General features: G+C 45.7%; 1 protein-coding gene across 1 annotated transcript in view; it reads right to left on the bottom strand.

Moving 5' to 3' along the window:
* The window catches only part of mdn1 (midasin AAA ATPase 1), a 112,505-nt gene that overhangs the window by 38,250 nt on the left and 47,914 nt on the right, over positions 1-26,341 (bottom strand). Inside the window, 31 exon segments of the mRNA XM_074615445.1 lie at positions 450-574; positions 767-861; positions 1,037-1,132; positions 3,078-3,316; positions 3,420-3,705; positions 3,943-4,104; positions 4,240-4,915; positions 6,562-6,674; positions 6,998-7,385; positions 7,464-7,678; positions 7,774-7,938; positions 8,104-8,227; positions 8,317-8,557; positions 10,691-10,904; positions 11,099-11,219; positions 11,328-11,494; positions 15,691-15,824; positions 15,976-16,082; positions 16,460-16,589; positions 18,734-18,847; positions 19,155-19,378; positions 20,011-20,210; positions 21,336-21,484; positions 21,576-21,784; positions 21,876-21,992; positions 22,440-22,599; positions 23,724-23,988; positions 24,081-24,344; positions 24,433-24,522; positions 24,972-25,160; positions 25,275-25,382. Of these exon segments, the coding sequence (XP_074471546.1) occupies positions 450-574; positions 767-861; positions 1,037-1,132; positions 3,078-3,316; positions 3,420-3,705; positions 3,943-4,104; positions 4,240-4,915; positions 6,562-6,674; positions 6,998-7,385; positions 7,464-7,678; positions 7,774-7,938; positions 8,104-8,227; positions 8,317-8,557; positions 10,691-10,904; positions 11,099-11,219; positions 11,328-11,494; positions 15,691-15,824; positions 15,976-16,082; positions 16,460-16,589; positions 18,734-18,847; positions 19,155-19,378; positions 20,011-20,210; positions 21,336-21,484; positions 21,576-21,784; positions 21,876-21,992; positions 22,440-22,599; positions 23,724-23,988; positions 24,081-24,344; positions 24,433-24,522; positions 24,972-25,160; positions 25,275-25,382 (5,887 nt within the window).

Raw genomic sequence — 26,341 nt, forward strand, 5'->3', positions numbered from 1 at the left:
AGGAGGTCCTTAATGTGGCCCAGGACACATTCACTACACACTGCTAAGAGAATGTGGTCATATATGACCCAGACCACCTCTGAATGTGGTCTGAACGATCCGATCTCAATGCGTCCTCAATGCGTCTTGAGTGTGTTCACACCTGTACTTAGAGCTGTCCACTTGTGATCACTGAGGACGCATGTTAATACCAGGTGTGAACAGGGCCAAAAAGTCTTAGCAGTCATAGCCGATGAACAGTGTGGGAGAGAGTTTACATGTGTCCTTTTGCTATAGATCGTGTCTGTAAATACATACTTGACTTTGATATATTTTTTAAACACAGCCAATTACAAAAACAGTTCATTGGTTAATTAGCTAAGTCAAAAACAGCTGCCATCTTAACCATTAGTATCATCAGTTGGTCATTTAGCTGAATCAACACCCGCCCAGGGCCATTGTGTCTGTACCTGTATCAGCATCCGTCCTCTGCTCCTCCAGGTATCTCTCTACTAGCTGGTAGATGGAGAACCAGTGTTTGGTTGATTTCTCAGTGTGCCGCTTCATTGCGTTGTCCAGACTGCTTGACCAGCAACTACCACACAAGAGTGACAGGACAGGACACATTTACATTGTACACACAGGAACAGGAACCAGCTGGTCATGGTCTTATATCCTGGTTGTGTCGAGGACTCCAGTTCCAGGTTTAATCTCTCTTATCTCGTGTCTAAAAGCATCTAAAGCGTAACAGAAGGTACTGGCAGGATGTAAGCCCTCTGTATCTTACTTGAGCTCCAGTTTGCGCCACTGGATGATGAGCTGGGTGACTGGTTCCAGTTCCTTCCGCAGAGAGACTGAGCGGCTGGCGTTATTCTCCCAGTCCTGATGAGAACAGACGAGGTCACCTCTGAGAAACTCTAACTAGCAGATTTCTGATATTTTTGACCTCATAAATGATGGTGGCTATTAAAAATATCACTGATTTATTTTCTAGTTGATTAAATGTCTCAATAACTCACGAATGTGATCATTGATGGTACCTGCAAACAGAGCTCACCTGGGCTTTACTGAGCAGGATCTCCAGACCATTGAGGAACTTGGCCAGTGGACTGGCCAGACTGAAAGCCATGATCCTCTCCACCACCACAGTCAGCTGGAAGATAACACACAGAGACAGGAGTACACATTATAGCAACCAAGACCCAAGTCTCACAACTCCTCTGCAGAGTCCAGACAGCAGGAGATGACCTATGCTGCCTACAGAGGCCACAGAACCACCAGCACCTACCAGTCACCTTTACTGTTTGGAATGGTTTACTGCTCTAATCTGTGCACAAATCAGATAATTTTACACTTGTAGATGGACATTTTGGGTTATGATTATTGATTATCAGTAATCTCAAACACAACAAAGTCAATTATTTTAGTCATTAAATATGCAGGATACCACATTTTTTTAAATCAATATCCAAGAACCATAATGTTCATGATGAGGCAGATATGGATCCTAATGCGGTTATTTTAAAACCGCAATAATTATGTTTAAAGCAAGACATAATTCACTTCCAGGCAATATTCAAAACATGTTTTGTGACAGGGAGGAGGGTTATAATTTAAGAGGAAAATTTAATTTTAAAAAGCATTGTGTTCGTACAAAAAAGAAGACTATGTGTATTTCAGCCTGTGGGGTGGATTTGTGGAATGGGTTGGGTGATGGGTTGAAGGGGAGCACAAATATAAATCAATTTAAAAAGCTATACAAGAAAGATATTTTTGGGAGGTATATGGTTGAGGAAGAGTTGTGTTAAAGGTTGGTTATATACTTTTTAACTCCAGATGGATTTGTGGGTTGTAAATAAACTTGGGATGCTGTTCATATATTCAATTTGGGATGTAAATAAATCTGGGATAGTTTTTATATTATATTATATTATCATTCTATGATATATGAGTTAATAGAGGAGAAGTGAGAAAGGGGTAGGGTAATATAAGTTTTTCTTCTACCTACTCCTTTTCGGACACTATAACTCTTGTTTTGTTTGTTATTATTTTGTATCTGTTATTTTTTATATGTTCGAAATAATATAATATGGTCTTTCATTCATTCATTCATTCAATAGTTTTTCATTTTCATCTATCTGCTGTGCTTTCTATAGATGCAGAAAGTAAGTCTTTCTTAGTAACTATCCTGATTAAATACGCTAAACTGCTAACGAATGTCTCCAATCACTGAAGGAAAACAGTTCTGGGGCTTAACATTTTTTTGCTTTTTTTGTCTTATAGTGATGAACCCACAGAGCCTGAGAGTTTGACAAGCAGGTCAATGCAGTAGTAAAAGCTTCGTACTATTTGAGCTGTTTCTCTCATTCAATGACCTTAAGAAAGTCCTCCACGCCTTTATATCCTCCTGCCTGGACTACTGCAACTCCTGTATATTGGGATTAGTCAGTCGTCCCTGTCCGGCCTGATTATGGTCTAAAACACCACAGCCAGGCTCAGGTCAGGTACCTGGAAGAGGGACCATATTATCCCTATTCTGGCCTCTCTCCAGTGGCTGCCAGTAGGGTTCACAGTTGATTTTAAGGCTCTCCTGTTTGTATATAGATGCCTCAATGGGCTGCCCCCCTCCTATATCGCAGACCTCCTAACCCCTTATTCTACCTCCAGTTCCCTCAGGTTGGCTGACTTCTGGCCGCGTTTCACAGCCGCCTCACTCAGTTTCAGTTGGGACGCAAACTGCGTTTCCGGACGATTTTGCAGCTAGTAGGCATGATGGGGGGGCATGATGGGGGGGTGTGATGGGGGGGCATGATGGCGTCCGTGATTGCTGTAGTGCAGCAACATTTTTCTTCGGTTCTAAAATCAAATGTGAATGGCTTGTTGAATCCCATGTGTTCTGATCTAGGCAGCCCACAAAGAAGTGCCTGGGCTTCCTGATGTGGCTCATTCTGAACATGCTATGTGTGTTTTATTTGTGCCTCTGAGCTGTGTGATGATGTTCATGTTGGTGTTTCTTTTATTTGTGATTTTAGCAACCTGCTCTGGCCTGTACAGCCCTTTGGTCAACGTGGGCTGTTCTTTTTAAAAGGGTTCCTGACCTGTACGAGAGCTGGGTGCTCGGGCCAGTCTTCCAGCCTCTGCTTCACTGCCACGCTGAGCTGCTCCAGGACAGGAAGACAGAGGCGGGCCTCGCTCATGTTGGGCTGCTGGTAGAAGTCATAAGGTCCTTCTGAGGTGACAGTCAGACCATCGGGACCCCCCGAGCCCTGCACGGTGTTCTGGAGGAGGGCAGAGAGCAGCAGTTCACTGCCTGTGAGCTGCTGGTCCAGTTCAGCATCTGAGGGGGAAACACAGAAGTCACGATCCACTTTTACTCCATTAACAACAACACATTTCTGAAAATGTTCCTGTTGCATATATGAGTGACAGTTAACACTGACCAATCAGATGATAGAAGTGTGATATCACAGGGGAAGCAATGTGATAGGAGGAGACCAGGGCTTTGATGTGTTCTCTGCTGTGATTGGCTGGTATTGTGCTCTGGTACCACAGTGATTGGGCATATCCCAGACAGAGGCACCGATGAACCTGGACCACGGTGCTCATGGCAGCCGGAGACAGGAAGCTGCTTTCACTGGACTCCTCCTGAGCTTGTTCTTCCTCCTCCTTCAGTCCTGAGTCTGCTGGACCCTCTAGACTCGGCTGGGAGACGATGTCTGCAAAGTCCTAGGGAAGTACGGACAGAGACCTTTACATGAGTTTGGTCTAGATATCTGTAGCAGGGCCTCGGAGTGACCATGTCACACTTTGGTCTAAGGTTTGGATCCAACAATTGACTTTCACTTCTTAGCGATACACGTTCTTTGCTGCCAGTCTGTTGAAGCTTTGCCAGGATCTGACCTGTGCCTGCCAGAGATCATGTTTATCATTAGGACAGACATTAGACAGAGTCGATGGGAATACCTTGTTGAACTGAGGGAACTGGCGTCTGAACTCCCTTTCCTCCTGCTCGTCCTCAGTCAGTCCCGAGCCGTGCAGTCGACTGCGGTTGCGGTACAGACTGGCCTCCATCTGCTCTCGCTCTCTCCTTCGTCTCTCTTGTTCGTCCCACTCGTTCACCAGAGCCTGAGGAGCATTATGGTACAATCAGCACAGCAACAGCTTGCATTTCATTTGACAAGTTGGACAAACATTTTAATTGTTGTTTAATAGAATCAGAGCCAGAAATCAATGGATCCTGGGGTGAACTCAAGCTCTGACCTGACAGATGTGTCTGAAGAGGCTGTGTGACTCGGGGCTGAACTCTCCTGTGGACAGGGTGTGGCACTGCACATACAGCAGAGCGTTCAGGAGGAGCGTGGAGGACTGGGGGACCACGTGCTCGGGGTCTTGCTGATGGGGCAGAAGCTTCACCAGGCAACGCAGAATATCCATGCAAGCTCTGGAGCAGAGGAAGTCTGCTCGGGCCAGGTAGGATGGCAGGCTGGGGGACAGGGAGGGGAAGGCCAGCAGGCAGGACACCAGCTTGGGCAGACCAGGTACAGACGTGAGCGAGGCGGACACCTGGGAGGCCACTAGCCTCATCCCATACCGAAGCTGGAGGATGCCGGTCCGCACCGGCCCGACCACATCGGGGTACAAGGGGTAATCCTCCAGCAGCCTCTGGCAGAAGCGCTGCTGGGAGTTCTGCCACACGGCCTCCTCCTTCAGCAGGCTGTGGACCGCTGACCTAGACTTGGAGGAGGAGGATCCCTGCAGGGCTTTCAGCAGGTGGGACAGCAGGTCTTCCACAGCGGACGCCTGGCCGATGCTGCAGAGGTAGTGCTGCAGCTCCTGGAAGAGGCGACCGTACTGGGGTTCATGAGGGCGACAGGCCTGCTTCCTGGAGAGCTCCGCTATCTGCTCCTTCACCTGCTGCATACGGATCCACAGGTACCTACAACACAGATACAAGTCTGTCTTTATGCATTACTCACATGCCATATGTACACTGAAAGAACCGGAATGACTCCTCCTCTCCATACTGGCTGTGAAGTGATACCTTCCTGATGCAAATATGCTGTCAAAGGCTGCTAAAGTCTCATGTTAGCTTTAACTGAACTTTAAAAAGCAGAAAGAGGACTGTGGATTTTGTTCCTCATTTCTTTATGAATAAGAAGAGAACTCAGCTAACTTTCTTCAGAAAACTGCACAAAACTGTGGAAGAAATGTTAATCATCCGTACACTGCTGAAGCAAATACACTCCTGTACATATAGCCATGCATTTAGCCAGCAAGCTAATGAAAGTGAGCTGCTGCTAGGTAGCTAGCTAAGAAAACTGGTGCTCACAGTGTTTAGCTAGCAGTGGTTTCAGGTAAGCTAGCTAGCCACAGTCCTCTCGGGTGTTCTGTTCATCAATTTGTGACTTTGATGAAACAAGTGGGGCAAACTCAGCTAATCCATTGTTAGTGTCACATTATTATTTGCTAGTTTAACAAAGCTAACTAGCTTCTAGCAAGCAAGTCAACATCCATTGATGCTAATAATGTAATGATGCTGGGAGCCAAGCGTTTAGTTGAACGTTAGTTGAACTGTGTCATATTAGACATTTAGTGATGAGGTTGTAGATTGCAACCAATTTAAACCTCTCCCGGTAGTCACGTGAAAAACATGAATGGACCCATCCAGAGCCAGTTGTTGTAGAGTAGCGTAGGTCATTTGGAGAATAACAGAGCCTGTGTGTGTGCCAATGTGTGTGAGCAAACAAGAAAGCTATTGTAAAAACACGGCGGCTGACTCCGTATCTAGATATAAAGGGCTCATTCTAACATAACGAAAACACAACGACTCTTATATTCAGGTGATTATATACTAAAGAAAACATACTTATTATTATATTCCATTTCTGCTAATAGATCCCCCTAAATGTTACACACTGTTCCTTTAATTCTCTTCTTTTGCGACATAGCACCATTTTAAATGGAGCTGCCTCAGGTACTGGAGAAAAAACGTGGGTATGGCTGCCCTTTCCCCGTAGGCAAGTTGGCTATGCAGAACTCAACACCATGCCCAAATATGTGTGCTTGAATTGCCATCATTAACGTCCATATCTCCTCACATAGCCTACATAAGATCAATCTGGACCGTGTCATATCATATGAATACAGCTCATCTTGGTTTACTGTTGTCTTTACGTACGTACGGTAACTAGCAGCTGCTTCTGTCAGGACATGCAGTGACTTAAACCAAGTAAGACCAGGAGAGCTACGAGTAAGGAAAAGTCTGCTGGCCCCTAGGCTAATTAATGCAGTGTAAAATGCTGTGGGCTTTGTGCTGCATTCATGTGGTGTCAGAATAATCGGAAGAATTAGCTCCCGACAATAAAAATGAAGGTGAACACCCCTTTAAGTCGGAACAACAACTCGGACCAGCTATGGACCACACCCTTTGGACGGTTCCAAGACTCCATAGAGCATCACTTTTAGTTTTCAGGCATCAGTAAGATGAATTTGGTGTGTTTGGTGTGGTCATTTAGGATTTGTATTCTGCCAAGTGTTCTCAGTTGAATTATCAGACAATGAGAAGCTGCGGCTGGTTCGGACCTGATACGAGGATGTTGGAAGCCGTCGGTGGTGCTGCTCTCCTCCAGCTCTGCTCCGGTCATCAGCTGAGAGGACAGGCTGCGTCCTCGCCACTCCTCCTGCAGTAGAGCCAGCTGCAACAGACACAGAAGGACATGCTAATCCCATCTTCAGGCCAAAATATTTCTGGCTTTCACCACCTTCTACCATGTATCACATCAAATCCTACAGAAATATTCAATACTGGAGTTCAATCAGCCAAGAGCCATGTTGGTCAAGGTCGTACTTCCTGCTGGGTGTGCTTTTAAAAAGGACAAAGGTAGTCAGAGGCACCAGACTGTTTTTTCTTCAGAATATATGATTAATTGGATTAATTAATAGCTATGGTGTCACATTCTTTAAATGTTCAGTATATAAGTTTGTACGTGACAAAGTGGGGTGAAAACCAGTTGCTGACCTCCTGCTGTGCGTAGTTGAGTTTGTAGGCCCTCTTCACAGCTGGGTCAAAGATGGTCTGTGGTGTCCACACTTTGATCTGCAGCAGGCCCATGTTGACCCAGAACACTCCGGAGCGGGCCAACGGGTTGGAGCCTTGGACTTTGCTCTGGACGTACTGCTGCAGGCAGGTGATGCAGGCCTCCACCAGGCCGTCAGGGAGCAGATTGGGAGGCAGGAAGTCTCTGAAGACGGTCTGGATCTCCTGGGCAGCTATCAGAGGGTCAGAGTCCTCCACCAGGCTCTCACAGCTCTCCATGTAGCCCTCCTGCAGACTGGGAGGCAGCAGGTCGGCCATGCTCTGAAGCTGGCGACGCAGGGCCGCGCCCTGGAGCCTGAAGTCGGTGCCCCTGGGGAGGTATGGGGGGTGAATATTACACTCAGAAATGATAAATGCTTGTTAAGAACATTTTTATGTTTTAATCTACCTGAACTCAGCCAGTGCAGGGATGGCCATGTTGTCCCACAACACAGCAGACACATCCTGCAGCTGCTGGATCCTCTCCTTCCACTCCCCCAGAGTGACATGTGAGAGGTAGAGGAGGGCTGCCCCTGATGGTTCCCATCGACTACCACTCTCACTGCTGCAGAGCACTCCCATCACGCAACGCGACCACACTGCTTTACTCAGCAAGGCCGGTCCCTAAACACACCATGGACATGTGTTAAACCAGCAGGAAACCACTTCATCATCTGATAAATACACTGACATCAGCAAGAGATGTTCAACGTCAGTACCATGTTGTCTGCTCCGTGGTGCAGCTTTGGACCCGTCTGGGTCTTGGGACTCAGTGGATCCCATTTGAGCCAGAGGTCGGGGTCTGAGGTCACACTGCTGGTCAACAGGGCAGCCAGAGCCTCTGATAGCAGCTCACACCAGACAAACTGCAGCTCCTCAGCCGGCTGGAGGAGAGTCACAGGGAATCATGAGCACCAGTCTTTAGGTTTGTAGCTTTGACTAATTGTTTTCCTATCTGATAGTACACAGTGAAGGTCAGACATCCAAGTGAAGTAAATATAGGAAAACACATATTTGAGTGAAGGGTACTGAAACGTCATTCCACTGACCCTGTCACTGCTGAGTAGGAACCACAGCGGCTGGAGCTGACTGACGTTCATCGGTGTGGACTGGAGGCAGTAGCGCAGATGTCTGGAGAGTTCTCGACGTAAGCTGTCCTCAGCCTCCTGGTCACTACGAATCAACAGGAAGCATTATCACTACACAGCCCATCAACTGCTTGCAGATCAGTCCCCATAAATAGTATTGCTGTGTTGTTTTACCCAGGAGAGAGAGCCAGGTGCAGCAGGTCAGTGCTGAGTCGCAGCTGGTTGAGTACAGCCAGTTCCTCCATCAGGGGCCAGAGCTGAGCCCTGCGGCTGAGCTGCTGCAGCTCCTCTCTGGCCAGGTGGACTCTGTCCCCTGGCTCCTCTCCCTCAGACAGGGAGCAGACCTCCAGCAGCCCTCTGGAAGTCATCTGTCGCTGCTGCTGCTCCACACTCGACACCAACCTCTCCAACACTCCTGATGGGAACATTGAGTATAAAAGTCACATATTGACCCTTTAACATCACAATGGAGTTTGGAAACAAGACAAACTGTTCAATGTCCCATGAAGGTTTATTACACCCCACAGTATGACAAACCAGATCATGATGATTCAGGTATTCTTAGAGCCTGAACAGCAGTGGGGCTAAAGATGTCCCGATTGTCCCGAGGGCGGCGCTAGGCACATGCAGTCATTACAACCAGGAGGGTTTATCCAGATGGGAGCATGAAAGGCATATTTCATGGCCATGGGCCAATTACATTCTGCCGACGGCTTATATTTGTCTGTTTGAACCAACTGTCACAGAAAAGTAGCAGGGAGGGGCCTCGTGCAGGAACCACTTGTAAAGACAGATTTGTTCTTCAGTGGCACATACAAGTTATTTAAAGGAGCAGTGCGTAGGATTTAGTGGCATCTGGAGTTGACGTTTCAGATTGCAGTAACTCCTTCTCCTCCCTTTCCAAGTGTGTAGGATAACCTACAGTGGCCTTCAGAGACTAAAACATGTCCAGTAAAAGGTCTGTTTATGCTGTCCATGTGAACATACGGCGTCCTGTGAGGAGCTACTGGCAGTTAGGGGCGTGGCTTAGGTGTGTGTGACGACACGGAGAGGCGACTGTTGGTTCTCCTAAAGAGGTTAGCGTAGCTGTTGCAGTAGCATCAGTTCCATCAGAACTGGAGAGGATTTCTTCACTGAAAGAAGAGCAAAGAACGCCACTGAAGGCTTTTCTCCACTCTTCTCCCGACTGACTTCGATGAGAGTTTATCCAATCACCTGCCCTTTTCCAAACAGTTTCCAATGACGGCTTCTCAGATGGTTCTGTGTAACAAACTCTGGCGGGTCAGGTTATGTTGGTTACAGCTCTCCCAGCACCACTGCTGGGTGTGGTTAGAAATATGCTCTTTTGCACCTGTAACTATACACAAGCTGTGATGTCACGGTGTACTGACACACCCTGGAGGACACCTTCACATCACTGCAGCAGGGTCAAAGGTTAAACTACTGGAAGTCAGCAGAAACAAGCTTTTCAGCTGCTGTTAAAAGGTAGAATATGGAAACGTTGTCGGTTGTAAACACAGCATTCAAAGTTGGCCCCTCCTCCACAGCTCAATGAGCTTAGAGCGAGAGCAAGAGAGAGAGAGAGAGAGAGAGAGAGAGAGAGAGCGAGAGCGAGAGCGAGAGCGAGAGCGAGAGCGGTTACGTTCTAAAACACACAACTAACTGCGTACAACTCTGAATAACTCTGCAGGAAGGCGCTGAGTTGCCAGATTTTGAATGAATGTCTGCTGGCTGTGGCTCAGTGCTGCTCTCCTCAAACTACAGACACACACCAATCATAGCTGCACTCACAGCTCAGAGAGGAGCAGGAGATCACTGGAACACATGCACATAACACAGCCCGCTAACATCCGTCAAATACGGCCGCTCTGTATCTGACAGAGTAGAGTAAAGTAAACTTGTGAGTCGGTATCAGAAGCCGAGGGGCGTGACAAAACGGCGGCATTTGACCACCTGAACGGGCTGCACACCCTGCACGCTGTTATTGGCTGCTGGGGGTTACACCCCCACGTGGGGCACAATGGCTGTTTACAGACGTCAAGAAGAGTCCCGAACACAGCAAAATAAGAAGAACAGAGAGAATCCAGGCAGAGGGCTGCAGACACAGACACCAGAACACACTGCTAGTGGGGCATAGTGATGATTGAGGGACAGAACATAGAACATTCAGCTCACTGGATTTTCAGATCTCTTGTGTGCAAGTGGAATTTTTTGGCCTGATGGTGTCACTAAAGAATATGTTAATGAGTCATTCACACTATGGGGATCAACCCGATGATGGTGCTAGACAACAGATAATGTATCAACCAAATCATGAGTAGTATGAGTCTCTATTCAAAATTATTACAGTCTCACTTGTACACAAGAAATTTGAAAATTCCTGTACCGCCACAAAGTGTGGCAAAATACCAGCAACTTTTGAGATATCTTGTACTGAGCTCAAGCATCAGCAACCAACCCACAGAGCAACATCCTCTTCCTCTGGCCCTGCAGCCACCACAGCGACACAGGAACACAGGTAAAAGGTCTTTCTGTAACACAAGCTCACCAGACTTGTGTGGATCCAGCTGGATGTTTGCCAGCAGAACCAGGCCCCAGGCCTCTAGCAGACTCTCTTTGATGTCCAGCCCGAGCCCAGCACCCTGAAGTCGGACCAGCTCCTGCTTCCAAAGACCTGTAGAGCCGTCCAGCCTCAGATCGCTGACATCCAGGGCTTTACTCAGGAGCTTGAGCCGAGACGCACACTCAGCCACCGACTCCAACTGGAGAACAAGATGGATACGGTTAGTGAAGTCATTCAGAGATGCTGTGAATGCTGGACCATATACTAAGCCATATTGGACAAGACAGAAAAGACAACAGGAGAGACAGTGAGTAGAAAGACAACTACTGATGAGTGAATATCTACAAAGACTAGGTCTGACAATACAGTAGAGCTGATGAAGTGTGTCCAGACCTTGAATGGCAGAGCTTTCCCGAGGGTTTTCTGGATGCCTTTCAGAGCTGTGGCTACAGACACCGGGGTGGACAGAACCGTCTGGATGGCTGCCGAGACCGCCTGCAGCTCTTGATGACCTCTGGAGTAAAGCACAGTCACATCACAAGTGTTACAAAGTGGAAATACATCAAATAATTACCAACTGTAATTTCAAGTTATTTTATGTAGTGTAGAGAAAAGTGTTTACTCGGAGGAGGCGTCCGTGTCTCCCAGCAGCAGCTGGGGCAGTCGGAGGATGAGGTGTTTCTGCACCCACTGCCAGTGCAGCGACAGCACCGATATGCCCTGAGAGTCAGCCGGCAGCGTGCTGCACACATCCCAGAAACGATCGAGCCACTGCAGCAGCTGCAGGATCTAAACACACCACGACAGGGAGAGTGAAGACAGAAAAACACTGTTTAATCCCCGAGGACTTTATACTTTTACCCAGGTGCATTTCATTTCCATTTAATTCTGCTCCACCTGTTCCATTTATTGTTAATTACCGAGCTCAAACACACAAGCTGGAGAAATGGTTTTAAGACAACACAATACAACACAAAGCAAAGACACAGACAGGACATGTCTGTCTGTTTGTGTGTATGCATGTGTGTGTGTGTCCTTTGCATATCCCGAGAACCGTTCACCCGATCTACTTCACACTTGGCGGGTGTATTGCTGGGGACCCAAGGATGTGCAGTGTCAAATTGTCAAAAGTGCAATTTAGACACAGACACGATCGTGATCACAGGTCGTCTGCAGCGGGCAGACCGCGGCTCACTGACTGCAGTTCAGTGTTGCTGCTGGATACATGATATACAGACGTAGGCAAAATTGTTGGTACTCTTCCGTTAAAGAAAGAAAAACCCACAAAGGTCACTGAAATAACTTGAAACTGAGAAAAGTAATAATAAATAAAAATGTATTGAAAATTAACTAATGAAAATGAGACATTGCTTTTGAATTTTGGTTCAACAGAATCATTTTAAAAAACAAACTAATGAAACTGGCCTGGACAAAAATGATGGTACTCTTAACTTAATATTTAGTTGCACAACCTTTTGAGGCAATCACTGCAAACAAGTGATTTCTGTAACTCTCAATGAGACTTCTGCACCTGTCGACAGGTATTTTGGCCCACTCCTCGTGAGCAAACTGCTCCAGCTGTCTCAGGTTTGAAGGGTGCCTTCTCCAGACTGCATGTTTCAGCTCCTTCCACAGATGTTCAATAGGATTTAGATCAGGGCTCATAGAAGGCCACTTCATAACAGTCCAATGTTTAGTTCTTAGCCATTCTTGGGTGTTTTTAGCTGTGTTTTGGGTCATTATCCTGTTTGAGGACCCATGACCTGCAACTGAGACCAAGCTTTCTGACACTGGGCAGCACATTTCGCTCCAGAATGCCTTGATAGTCTTGAGATTTCATTGTACCCTGCACAGATTCAAGACACCCTGTGCCAGATGCAGCAAAGCAGCCCCAGAACATAACCTAGCCTCCTCCATGTTTCACATTAGGTACAGTGTTCTTTTCTTTGGATGCTTCATCTCTTCGTCTGTGAACATAGAGCTGATGTGACTTGCCAAAAAGCTCCAGTTTTGTCTCATCTGTCCAAAGGACATTCTCCCAGAAGCTTTGTGGCTTGTCAATATGCATTTTGGCAAATTCCAGTCTCGCTTTTTTATGATTTGGTGTCCTCCTGGGTCGTCTTCCATTAAGTCCACTTTGGCTCAAACAGTGACGGATGGTGCGATCGGACACTGATGTACCTTGACCTTGGAGTTCACCTCTAATCTCTTTGGAAGTTGTTCTGGGCTCTTTGGTTACCATTTGTATTATCCGTCTCTTCGATTTGTCATCAATTTTCCTCTTGCGGCCACGTCCAGGGAGGTTGGCTACAGTCCCATGGACCTTAAACTTCTGAATAATATGAGCAGCTGTAGTCACAGGAACATCAGGCTGCTTGGAGATGGTCTTATAGCCTTTACCTTTAACATGAAGGTCTATAATGTTCTTTCTAATCTCCTGAGACAACTCTCTCCTTAGCTTTCTGTGGTCCATGTTCAGTGTGGTACACACCATGATACCAAACAGCACAGTGACTACTTTTCACCCTTTAAATAGGCAGACTGACTGATTACAAGTTTGAAGATACCTGTGATGCTATTTACAGGACACACCTTAGTTTAATATGTCCCTATGGTCAAATTATTTTCAATCTTTTCTAGGGCTACCATCATTTTTGTCTAGGCCAGTTTCATCAGTTTGTTTTTTAAAATGATTCTGTTGAACCACAATTCAAAAGCAACAGCTGATTTTCATTAGTTAATTTTCAGTAAATTTTTATGTATTATTACTTTTGTCAGTTTCAAGTTATTTCAGTGACCATTGTGGGGTTTTCTTTCTTTAACGGAAGAGTACCAACAATTTTGCCTACGTCTGTACGTTATATAGACTGGAGTCAATGAGCAATTATAAAAAACACTGCAAGCAAACAGCACTACCAGGGAACAAGCAATCAGCCCGCTCCCACCGGATGGGCTGGGCTCAGCCTTAGAGAGAGGGTGAGGAGCTCAGACATCCAGAGGGAGCTCGGAGTAGAGCCGCTGCTCCTTCACCTCTAAAGGGACCAGCTGAGGTGGTTCAATATCGGATCAGGATCCTCCTGGACGTCCCCCTTTGGAGGTTTTCTGGGAACGTCCAACTGGTAAGAGGCCCCGGGGTAGACCCAGAACACACTGGAGAGATTAGATATCTGGTCTGGGAACGCCTCGGACCCGGCCCCGGGGTAGACCCAGAACACACTGGAGAGATTATATATCTGGTCTGGCCTGGGAACGCCTCGGACCCAGCCCCAGGGTAGACCCAGAACACACTGGAGAGATTATATATCTGGTCTGGCCTGGGAACGCCTCGGACCCAGCCCCAGGGTAGACCCAGAACACACTGGAGAGATTATATATCTGGTCTGGCCTGGGAACGCCTCGGACCCGGCCCCGGGGTAGACCCAGAACACACTGGAGAGATTATATATCTGGTCTGGGAATGCCTTGGACCCGGCCCCGGGGTAGACCCAGAACACACTGGAGAGATTATATATCTGGTCTGGGAACGCCTTGGACCCGGCCCCGGGGTAGACCCAGAACACACTGGAGAGATTATATATCTGGTCTGGCCTGGGAACGCCTCGGGGTCCACCAGGAAGAGCTGGAAAAAGGTTCTGGGGAGAGGGACGTCTGGAAGACCTGCTTAGCCTTCTGCCCCCGAGACCCGGCCCCGGATAACAGGAAGAAAATGGATGGATGGATGGAGCAGTAGCATAGCAGTAATAATAGTAATAGCAGCAGTAGTAGTAGCAGCAGTATTGTAGTAGTAGCAGTATTAACAGTAGTAGTAGTACTGTAGTTGTAGCAGTATTAACAGTAGTAGTAGCAGTAGCACTGTAGTTGTAGCAGTATTAACAGTAGTAGTAGTGCTGTAGTTGCAGCAGTATTAACAGTAGTAGTAGCAGTAGTACTGTAGTAGTAGCAGTATTAACAGTAGTAGTAGTACTGTAGTTGTAGCAGTATTAACAGTAGTGGTAGCAGTAGCACTGTAGTTGTAGCAGTATTAACAGTAGTAGTAGTACTGTAGTTGTAGCAGTATTAACAGTAGTAGCAGCAGTAGTACTGTAGTTGTAGCAGTATTAACAGTAGTAGCAGCAGTAGTACTGTAGTTGTAGCAGTATTAACAGTAGTAGTAGCAGTAGTACTGTAGTTGTAGCAGTATTAACAGTAGTAGTAGTGCTGTAGTTGTAGCAGTATTAACAGTAGTAGTAGCAGTAGTACTGTAGTTGTAGCAGTATTAACAGTAGTAGTAGCAGTAGTACTGTAGTTGTAGCAGTATTAACAGTAGTAGTAGCAGTAGTACTGTAGTTGTAGCAGTATTAACAGTAGTAGTAGCAGTAGTACTGTAGTTGTAGCAGTATTAACAGTAGTAGTAGCAGTAGTACTGTAGTTGTAGCAGTATTAACAGTAGTAGTAGCACTGTAGTTGTAGCAGTATTAACAGTAGTAGTAGCAGTAGTACTGTAGTTGTAGCAGTATTAACAGTAGTAGTAGCAGTAGTACTGTAGTAGTAGCAGTATTAACAGTAGTAGTAGTACTGTAGTTGTAGCAGTATTAACAGTAGTGGTAGCAGTAGCACTGTAGTTGTAGCAGTATTAACAGTAGTAGTAGTACTGTAGTTGTAGCAGTATTAACAGTAGTAGCAGCAGTAGTACTGTAGTTGTAGCAGTATTAACAGTAGTAGCAGCAGTAGTGCTGTAGTTGTAGCAGTATTAACAGTAGTAGCAGCAGTAGTACTGTAGTTGTAGCAGTATTAACAGTAGCAGTAGTACTGTAGTTGTAGCAGTATTAACAGTAGTAGCAGCAGTAGTACTGTAGTTGTAGCAGTATTAACAGTAGTAGTAGCAGTAGTGCTGTAGTTGTAGCAGTATTAACAGTAGTAGTAGCAGCAGCAGAAGAAGTAGCCGTTCCAGGAAAAGTGACTTGTGGATGTAAAGTGACAGAGTAATCCAGCGAGTGAGTTCTGACCTCAAACATAATGTGGTCTGAGATGTAGGGCTGTCCACTCTGCACAGCCTGCAGGGTGAAGGAGTCCCAAAGGTCAAAGAAGGTCCGCAGGTGCATCAGCACCGGGTGGGGCAGGTGACCAATATCCACCGTCCCTGTGACGGGAGGAGAACACACGTTACACTAACCCAGTCCCAGAGTTACAGACAATGCTGCATGCAGTGGAGATCAGTAGGTAGACGATGATCTATAGAATGATGGTATGATATGAGTAATGCTTCTATCAGGCCAGTTTGCTGTGCATACCTTTGCTGAAGGCTGTGGCTATCCTCAGGGCACAGTTCTGAGCAGACAGATTGATGGCACAGCTGCAGATGACAGACCTCTCCTCTCTGTCCATCATCAGAACAATCCTAACAAACACACAGACACCTTCAGAACACTTTGACCAACAGCTCTTTAGCTCTTACTTTATGGTTCATACATTTAATACAACATGACTTTGCATGGAAAAGAACAAATGTCAGAGTTTTTATCATTTCTAACCATTCAAGGACTCATCTCAAACATTTTAGAACAACAGTATGTATCCCACTTCTAATTATTAGTATTGTATTGTGTGTTGCACTTGATTTCTTAGCCCTCCACTTACACATGTACATATGTCAACTTGTTCTACCATAGCAATCTTTAAAGACTTTTTCCTTGAGGAGTGTATGGGCGACGTGCCTCAGCCAAAATTCTGCACATGGCAAGCAGGATAAAGTTGGCAGGCGACCTCCTACCGTACCTGTTGGCTACTGTGTTCAGTGCCTCCAGAAACTCCATGTATCGTTCCTCGTCCTCAAAGCTACACTTGTTGGCTAAAATATCCAGGTACTGCTTGTTCCATCGCATGTCCACCAGAATCCTGTATTCATCTGGCAATGGAACAGACAGGGGTTAATACTCCATGACGATGGCAGCAGTGTGTGGTATCATACATGGGTGGATGACTGAATGGGCCTACTGGGCACAGGAACCAGGGCCCCCCCTGGCTGCGTACCAACCAAGAGGAGACTCAACATGACCACAAAGACTCAACATGACCACAAAGAAACATAAAACAACAAAGAAACATAAAACAACAAAGAAACATAAAACAAGAACAAAAAGAGGATAAACAACTAGAAAGTCTGTGAGTGTCTTGCTCCTATAGAAAGTTGACCCATGGTAGCAAAAGTCCGATGTCTGAGAGGTTTAGAATGTACTGGACTGAAATCAACATCAGCTTTATCATGAATAAATGAATTGTGGGAAACAATCCTGGATACAGCTCCTTTTTAGATTGTGCTGTGATGATAATGCTGTAATACAGGACAAAACAGGAGCACTCACCTAGGTATTCTCAACTAAAGTCATGATCTCCATATTGTGTACTGAATATTATCAACATAGCAGTCACAGCTGATTCACTACATGCCTTCACTTGCATTGAGCAACCTTAAAACTAGCATTGTTATGAGCAATGCTTTACCTTGATAATCGTATTAACTTAGAATTCTCATTTTAATCCCAAATTTAGTATATTATATGTAAACATACACCGCTCAGCCATAACATTCAGACCACTGACAGGTGAAGTGAATAACATGGATTATCTGGTTACCATGGCACCTGGCAGTGGGGGGGATATATTAGACAGCTAGTGAACATTTTGAACTTTGAACTTTGTGTTGGAAGCAGAAAAAATGGGCCAGTGTAAGGATGTGAGTGACTTTGACAAGGGCCAGATAATGCTGTCTAGACGACCGGGTCAGAGCATCTCCAGAACCGCAGCTCTTGTGGGATGTTCCCGGTCTGCAGTGGTCAGGACCTACCAAAAGAGTCCCAAGGAAGGAGAACCGGTGAACCGGCGACAGGGTCAGACCCGAGGCTCATTGATGCACGTGGGGAGCAAAGGCTGGCCCGTGTTGTCTGATCCAATAGAAGAGCTACTGGAGCTCAAACTGCTGAACAAGTTAATGCTGGTTCTGATAGAAAGGTGTCAGAACACTCAGTGAGGAGCAGTTTGTTGCGTATGGGGCTGCGTAGCTGCAGACCAGTCAGGGTGCCCGTGCTGACATAATGTGATGGCTGATCGGTGTATTTTTATATTTTAAGGTTCTGCTCTCAATACTCTGAGGTCTATATTACGAAGCAGGATTTAGGGTTAGCGAGGTAACTTCAGGGTTAACCCTTCAGGGTTTTCCGTCCTACGAAGCTGGTTCACTTCTTGCCGGGGTAGATCACCATGGTAACTGATGCTGAACAGCTGACCTGCTACGGAGCAGGTTATGTTCCAGATAAGAGATCAACTCTATAAAGCACCGCCTACTCCAATCAGAGTTTGGAGTGCAGATTGTATGATATTACACAAATATTTAGAAGTTACAGTCATAATCAGACTAAAACAACACAGTTGAAACTGACAGATGCAGGAAGGACAGCTGGATTTATGCAGTGGGTGTTTACCGCTTTGAATTATATTTTTATATTTTTTTTTTACATACACGCCACATTGTTGTTAAAGGGCGTAATGACGTGTAATCAATTCATCAATTACACTTCTAAAAGTTATTTATACATCACTGCCCCATCAAGACAACTATAGTTGACTTTTCAGGCCGTTAAATTAATAAGTCTGTTCATTTAGGCATTCATACATCGGGAGGAATCAGTTTCAGCTGTTTCTATTAGTCTGATTATGTGTTTAAATTCTTGGTATTTGTCTAATATTATAGTTTGATCTTGGTCTGTAAAACATGTTGCTCTGATAACAGTAGACTGGTCCATGTTTCTGATTGGTCATGTGCTACAAACCCCTTCTATGTGAACACGCTCACAGCCAGACTGAGAAACCCTGGGTTGATTTACTGAGTTGATAACCAGCGTCTCAGGACCGCTTAGTGTGATCTCTGTTGTTAGGGTTAGTTAAACCAGATAAGGAGAAGATACCCTGGGTGTGTTGAAGTGGCTTCGTAGTACAGGCCTCAGGTCAGGGATTACAGATGCAGTGTGAGAATAAGACAACCAAAGAGTTTACCTATGCTGTGAGGCTGGAGCAGCTCTGCTAGTGACTTGCCCTTGGCAGCAAGTTTGCCTCCAAACACAGCCTTCAGAGCCCTGTTTCCTGCCTCCACCTGGACCAGAGCCGGATCTGGAAGAGTCAAGATCCACACTGTTTCAGGATCCAAAGTACAGGATCGTACTGGACACTCCTGATTAAAGAAAACTCCCATTTTCATTTCTGTGATTACAGAACAAAGTGTAGAACACGTGGACAGATCACTGCAGTTACTGAAAGATCACTGGGCAGGGATGTCAATGGCTTCAATATTTGTCATTTTCCAAAACAAGCTATTCATGTGCACTGATAGTAGATTTCCTTGGCAAGAATTCAACATACACACCTGTACTGTTGTAAATGTAAAGTGTGGGGGTGCTGTGTGTGCAGAGTAACAAACCAGGGGCATATTTGTAGCTCTTCCCCAGATATGAGAGCCAGCTGCTGCGGAGGATCCAGTCTCCATGAGAGGCTCTCTCTGTGAGCAGTCTCACCGCTGTGGGGATCAGCCTCAGAGTGTCTCCCTCCGCCAGATCCACCACTCCTCCAGAGAACATCAGGCCTTCATGGACGCCACTGCTCTGCAGCGCCCGCTGCAGGTCACTCAGACTCAGTGGGCGATTCCTGTGGACAACATTAACTGGTGGATTATTTATAGTTTAGTAATAAACTTCACCATTTTTTAACTACCATTAACTGACAGTTAAACTGCTTTCAGCGCTTACACGTCAACTGACAAGTCCACTGCTTTTATCTTTTAATCTCTTTAGATTACATCGGCTTTAAGTAAATACACTTAAACTGACACATCAACTCCTTTCAATGCTTTCAGTTAGACTGACACTGCAAACCCTTTCAGGTCTCATGTATCTTTATGTACTTACACTTCAGCTGACATTGCAAGTAGCATCTTTCAGTTATAGACATTTACACACATCTTCGGCGGAGTTTATCCCCTACACTTCAACATCTCAACTCCTTTCAGTGTTTGCATTTTAACTCTTTTTAGTGCTTCAACTTCCCTCAGTACTTACACTCTTCAATTTTATTCAGCATTTACACTTATGCTGAAACTTCAACCCCTTTTAGGAGTTTCACTTAAACATCTTTTTCAGTAATTTTGTTTCAACTACCACTTTAGGTGCTTTCAGTATTTCAACTTCAGGTACATCTTTAATATCCTTCAACACCTTTTTCTATATTGTCTGAGTCCTTCCTGGTGTGTTGTACTTTTCTGCTGTTATTACCGTCCGTACCGTTTGCCCTGCAGACTGAGGGTGTTCAGGCAGAACGAGAGGACCTGTCCGTCTCGGAGGACAGCTGAGAAGCAGGAATCCTCCGTGGAGAGGAGGGCAGAGGGGAAGCCGTCAGGCCAGACTCCAGCACACAGCAGCCCACTGCCCCAGTCCTCCGTGTCCAGGATGGCCAAGTGCTGCTCTATCACCTGCTGGGCTTGCTGGAGGGAAAACAATGGACTGATGTTTATTCATCCTCTGGGGAGCATGACTGTGCTCACTAGATGTCTTTATGCTGGAGGACAGGAAAGGTCAAAACAGGAAATCTTTTGTAATTGTAATTGTAAAATTTACGATATGCAGATTCAACTTGATGTATTAATTGCCTCATCAGACCCTGCTGACTGGTATGGTAGTAGCTAGGTACCCACACTGTACAGCAGACCCTGATGACTGGTATGGTAGCAGCTAGGTACCACACACTGTACAGCAGACCCTGAAGACCGGTATGGTAGTAGCGAAGAGATTAATTCTAAAAGAACGGAAGGCCACCAGAGCGCCTTGTTTTTCTAGATGGCTGAGGGAACTAGTTTCAGGGTTACAAACCTCGAGAGGCTTCGAAGCAACACACATGGTTCTCAAGAATAATTAAGAGTGTATTTGGGGCCCAATTATTAGACACCTTGACCCCCCCCCCCCCCCGACTGTTAGCTGAAGTCTCTACTGCGTGACATCCAGTTTGGCTATTCTTTTCTGTTCTTTCCCTGATATGAAATAGGCGGAAATGTGATCGTATCTTTGTCTGTCTAGTCTGGCTTTCTTGTGGTGGTTGTCTTTTTTATAATTATTCTTATCTTTATTTTTTTTTAACTATTTTTCATTATTTGTATTATTTTTCTTTATATCTGTTTTCTGTATGTGGGGTTGGTAAGTTTGTGAGTCTGTTGGTAGATGATGGCTTTAGATTTATAGAAACTGTGTCCAAAGTTACTGCTCAAATTGAAATTATTGAACAAAGAATTGAATATTTTTTGGGACTTTTATAATGAATAAAGTCAACATAATAAAAATGATTTTTAAAAATGGAATAAATTTAGATTTAAAATTTAAAAACACTAGGTACAACAGTTAAAGTTAACATCGTACAAACAGCTGGGTCATTAGAAACAGTCCTTCTGAGAGTTTTAAGAAGTGATTTAAGAGATGCTAAGGATTGCTTGATGCAGGGAGTCCCACTCCTGAAAGGCCCAACTCTGAATGTTGTGTTCACATTGTGCCTTTAACACATGATAGTGAGACAGAGACATATTAGAGCTGGGAAGCTGTTGATAAGGGAGTGGTGATACCTTCTGGCTGGCAGTGGTGCGTTGGCAGAGTGAGTAGGCCTCTCCACAAGCGTGCTGCAGGGCGCTGGGTAAATCTACACCTCGCTGCAGCTGGCAGGACAGCAGGGTGGCAGCATGGAGGAGGGAGGCCACTGACGAGGCAGGGGAATCTGAACGATGAATAACGAACGTTATATATCTTCATGAACTCTGCAGGCTGACTGACTGAAGATCTATCTGTTGTCATTATTCAGTGCTTACCCCAAATGGCAGATTTGATGCTTTTATGTATTTCAATCAGCAAATCACACACACAGTCCCCGGTCACCCCCGCAGTGTGAAGAAGGGTCTTCAGGTCCAGTGTGTCCCAGCAGACCCCCTCATGTTCCCCTGGGATGTAAACCTCCACTCCTCTGTTCCTCATGGCTCTGGAGAGCTCCCCGTGCGCTGGGTCCATGGTCAGGAACAACCTGCACAGCCCCACACATCAGTTGAGCAACCCACCACCTCTTTAATGACTTCAACAACAAGTCAACCAGCTCCTATCTACTAATGTTCTACCTGAAGTTAGGATGGGGGCTGATTTTGGGGGTCTTCCCGTCTATGACGCCTCGTTCGTTGATGGTGAGAGATCCACCGGGCTCCAGCAGAGCATTGAGGCGATCCAGGACGGAGGCACTAAGAACACATGATCAGTGCTATTTGGTACATACTTGATTTAAGTTAATCTCCTCAGATTTATTCTCTTATCACTTCTCATTTCAAAGTGTTTTGCTTTGTTGAAGCCAGTATTAAAATCAGATATTTTCCAAACATATCGACACATAATAGAAGACACATGACAGGTTAAGCCATCCAGACCAAGTCCACTATCAGACAAACAATCAAGGACAGTTTTACTATATTATGCAAACATTTCTGAGCATTGAGCATGTTCCCACAATTTAAGATATTTCATATCATTTCCCTGCACATAGTTCAACTATCTCTGCACACAGAGCAGCTCTCTGGCCCTGAGGTCTGATGATGTGTGTGCTCTTTGGTCCCTCTGTGAAACCCAGCCCAGTGATGTGGACATTAGTCAACACGCACACAAATACACATAGAACACTGCGTTTTCCTCACCTGCAGAAGTTGACATTGTCCATGAGCAGCCAATCACCAGCCTGCAGGGCCTGGACCAGCATGCCGTCCAACCACTCGAAGCCTCCGTTTGTCCAGCCGTCCTCAAGCTGAGCCAGACGCTCCTTCAGCAGCGTGAAGTCCATCTGCAGTTTTGACATGTCTGGAGGACAAACACGTTACAGAACTGGGAACATATTCTTATACTTACAAGACTAAATACAGCCGCGAGCGGCAACAATTTGCTCCAGGCCCATGCTCATGTTTGAAACTGGTGGTGCCACCTTTTGAGCGATTTAAGTAAGGGATAATGAACAGCGAGCCGGTCATTGTTGTGAAAGAATCCCTGACAGGGCGATGCTGCACACCAACGCCAAGCGGAGGGGTCTCTCATCATCCTGAAGGGGTCTAACTTTACAACAATGACCGGCTAGCTGTACATTATCCCGCTTATTATACGGCTACTTACTGAAGAAATCAATATTTTGACACAAAAAAACGGTCCGCCAGAGTCCAACATCAGAGCTGCGCCCATAGCAATGGTCTGTTATACATAGCAACGGCCTGTTATACATAGCAACGGTCTGTTATACATAGCAACGGCCTGTAATACATAGCAATGGCCTGTAATACAGAAATAACAGACCGCAGAACGCCATGATTGACCAATCCGAATTGAGTATTCAAAACAGCCGTGTAATAAATAAAAGGTTTACACATGTGGTTCAACATTGTTATGAACCATATCCTGGGAGTTTTGTAATGATTTGACAAACAAAGATTTGTGTTATGCCACGCCAGTGGCCCCTGGTGGTCGATTTGAATGAAACTAGCAGGGTATGTTCCAGGTACTCTTGTGGACATCTCCTGTAAGTATTGTGATGATTGGCCCAACGGTTGCTGACTTAACTCTGTTTATGTGCCATGCCCATTTGAAGTCATTGGTCAATATCTTGAAAAGGAAATACAAAGATATCAACTAGCTTTATGCAACATTTGATCATTTTGGTCCAATAATGATCCACAGAAAAGTTGGTAGCAATCAGACCTACAGTTTAGGAGGAGATGAAAATTAAAAATGGCAGGAAATCTAGTCAGATGGACTTGTACAGTCCAGGAGGCTTTTTGTAGAGTGAATGAAGCTGGATGTCTGGTGTGAGTCGGACGTACGGCGTAGGAGTAATGACTGTTCAAAGTTCTAAAATGACCTTCGCGGTTGAACCCCTAATGAATAAAAATAAGAACATTTTGACAGAGCTGTCCTATCAGACAGTACTTGGCCATTACCAGTGAACACTTTGAGCTTGGTGTTGAGTTTCTGCAGAAGGAGGATGATGACCTCCAGCTTGTTCAGTGCCTCCGAGTTAATGGTCCCCCCGGTTCTCTGCAGTCCTTCCTCCTTCAGCCAGTGGCAGAACAGACCCCACGTCTGCAGCAGGAACTCCGTGTCCTGGATGCCGACATCCAGCGACATCAGGCCGCGCCTTATTACCATGGCAACTATGTAGTCCACGCTCTCCAGCACTTGTTGCCACGGCCGCATGATATCAACCTGGAATGAAGAGAAGGGTGCAGAGTGATGCAGTCAGACGTTTCCAGACAATGAAAGAGGCTTGATAAAGCCGACCCTGAGCTCTTGGTTACCTGTTCGAAGCCTCCCAGCAGCTCGGTGGTGTCCATGGCGCTGTTCATGGCCATGACCCTGAGGCGGTGTCCCGTCAGCAGAGCCAGCAGTCTGGCCAGGCTAGTCTTTCCGCTGGCCGTGGGGCCAACCAGTATGGTCATCCAGCTCATCTCCACACATTTCATCAGGGACTCCAGGGGCCGCAGCGCCTGGTGTGTGATGGACAGTGGGGGGTCCAGGTCCACAGGGGCTCCGCCGCTTCGCTGCAGGACGGAGAAGCCCACCTGCAGTCCATAGGAGAAGATATCCTTACTTTGTCCGTATAATTTAAAACATTTGCTTGTGATAAACCAGGAAGAGGTCTTGTTGTACCTGCAGGTTGAGTGGAGTGATGTGGAACTGTCTGGAGCCACCGTAAGGCTCAGAGTCCTCCCCAAACACCTTCCTGAACACGGCCAGAACCTGTGTGGGACAGGAGGGGCTTCACAGACTCAGCAGTGGACAAAGGCTTTCCAAACGGGTCAATAACAACACAAAGCCAAGAAAAAAGTGAGCATGGCTCACATCCTCCGCTCACTGCTTGACCCCTACTAAAGTAGGACCAAAGGTTTGGCCCTTTAGGAACTAATGGAATTAGTCTATTGGGCACAATGTAGCTTGTTATTAGCTCACCTCCAGATTTAGGGACTGTGGATTTAGTGCTGCTAGCTGCTTTCATTGGAGAAGAGTTGGGCTTGATTTTTCTACTGTACTCTTGCTAGTTGCTCTAGATTATTGACCCTAGCTTTAAGTACAAGAGACATCAATCCTTTGAATAGGATTTCTTGAAAACACAATAAAACCGATCTAATTCATGGATAAACTGATAATCAAGACTCTCAAGTACAAGCAAAGCTGGTGAAACAGCGTACCTGAGCCTTGTCAGCCTCCGCTCTCATCCGGTCAGCATACACCAAGACTACATGCTGGCCTGGGTTGAAGAATCCTGGGGACTGGTCAGCCTGCATCAACTGACACCAGCGGAACATGTCACGCAGGTTGAACTCCCAGGGACTGCCTCTCTGACCCCAACGCCGCTCCACGCACACCTCCTGGACGAGCTGTTGGAAACAGAACGGTGTCTTTAGGAGTCTTTTAAAGATGTGAAACTCTGCCTGATGGTAGACCAGAGCAGAGTCCGTCTCTCACTCAGCAGTCACACAAGAGAAACTCACCTTGTTACTGAACTCCACCATCTTGGCAATGATTTCCTTATCGATGCTGGTAAACATGGAGTCCCCGATGAACTCCATGTCTTTGCTCGTGAGTTGGTCCACAAATACCTGAGAACACGGGGGCGGGGGGGGGGTGAGGAGTCACATTTCATGAAACTGATTGCTTTGTTCACTGATGAGATTCTGATGTTTTCTCTTTTCACAGAGTCAGGAAGGGGCGATATATGGACACGACCTCCATCATTTTTACGTTATCGACTTATCGTACGATATATGGACACGACCTCCATCATTTTTACGTTATCGACTTATCGTACGATATATGGACACGACCTCCATCATTTTTACGTTATCGACTTATCGTACGATATATGGACATGACCTCCATAATTTTTACATTATCGACTTATCGTACGATATATGGACACGACCTCAATCATTTTTACGTTATCGACTTATCGTACAATATATGGACATGACCTCCATCATTTTTACGCTATCGACTTATCGTACGTTATATGGACATGACCATCATTTTTACGTTATCGACTTATCGTACGATATATGGACATGACCTCCATAATTTTTACATTATCGACTTATCGTACGATATATGGACATGACCTCCATCATTTTTACGTTATCGACTTATCGTACGATATATGGACATGACCTCCATAATTTTTACATTATCGACTTATCGTACGATATATGGACACGACCTCAATCATTTTTACGTTATCGACTTATCGTACAATATATGGACATGACCTCCATCATTTTTACGCTATCGACTTATCGTACGTTATATGGACATGACCATCATTTTTACGTTATCGACTTATCGTACGATATATGGACATGACCTCCATAATTTTTACATTATCGACTTATCGTACGATATATGGACATGACCTCCATCATTTTTACGTTATCGACTTATCGTACGATATATGGACATGACCTCCATCATTTTTACGTTATCGACTTATCGTACGATATATGGACATGACCTCCATCATTTTTACGTTATCGACTTATCGTACGATATATGGACATGGCCTCCA

The sequence above is a fragment of the Sebastes fasciatus genome, chromosome 18 (genome assembly GCF_043250625.1).
Source record: "Sebastes fasciatus isolate fSebFas1 chromosome 18, fSebFas1.pri, whole genome shotgun sequence".
In the NCBI taxonomy this organism is placed as follows: Eukaryota; Metazoa; Chordata; class Actinopteri; order Perciformes; family Sebastidae; genus Sebastes; species Sebastes fasciatus.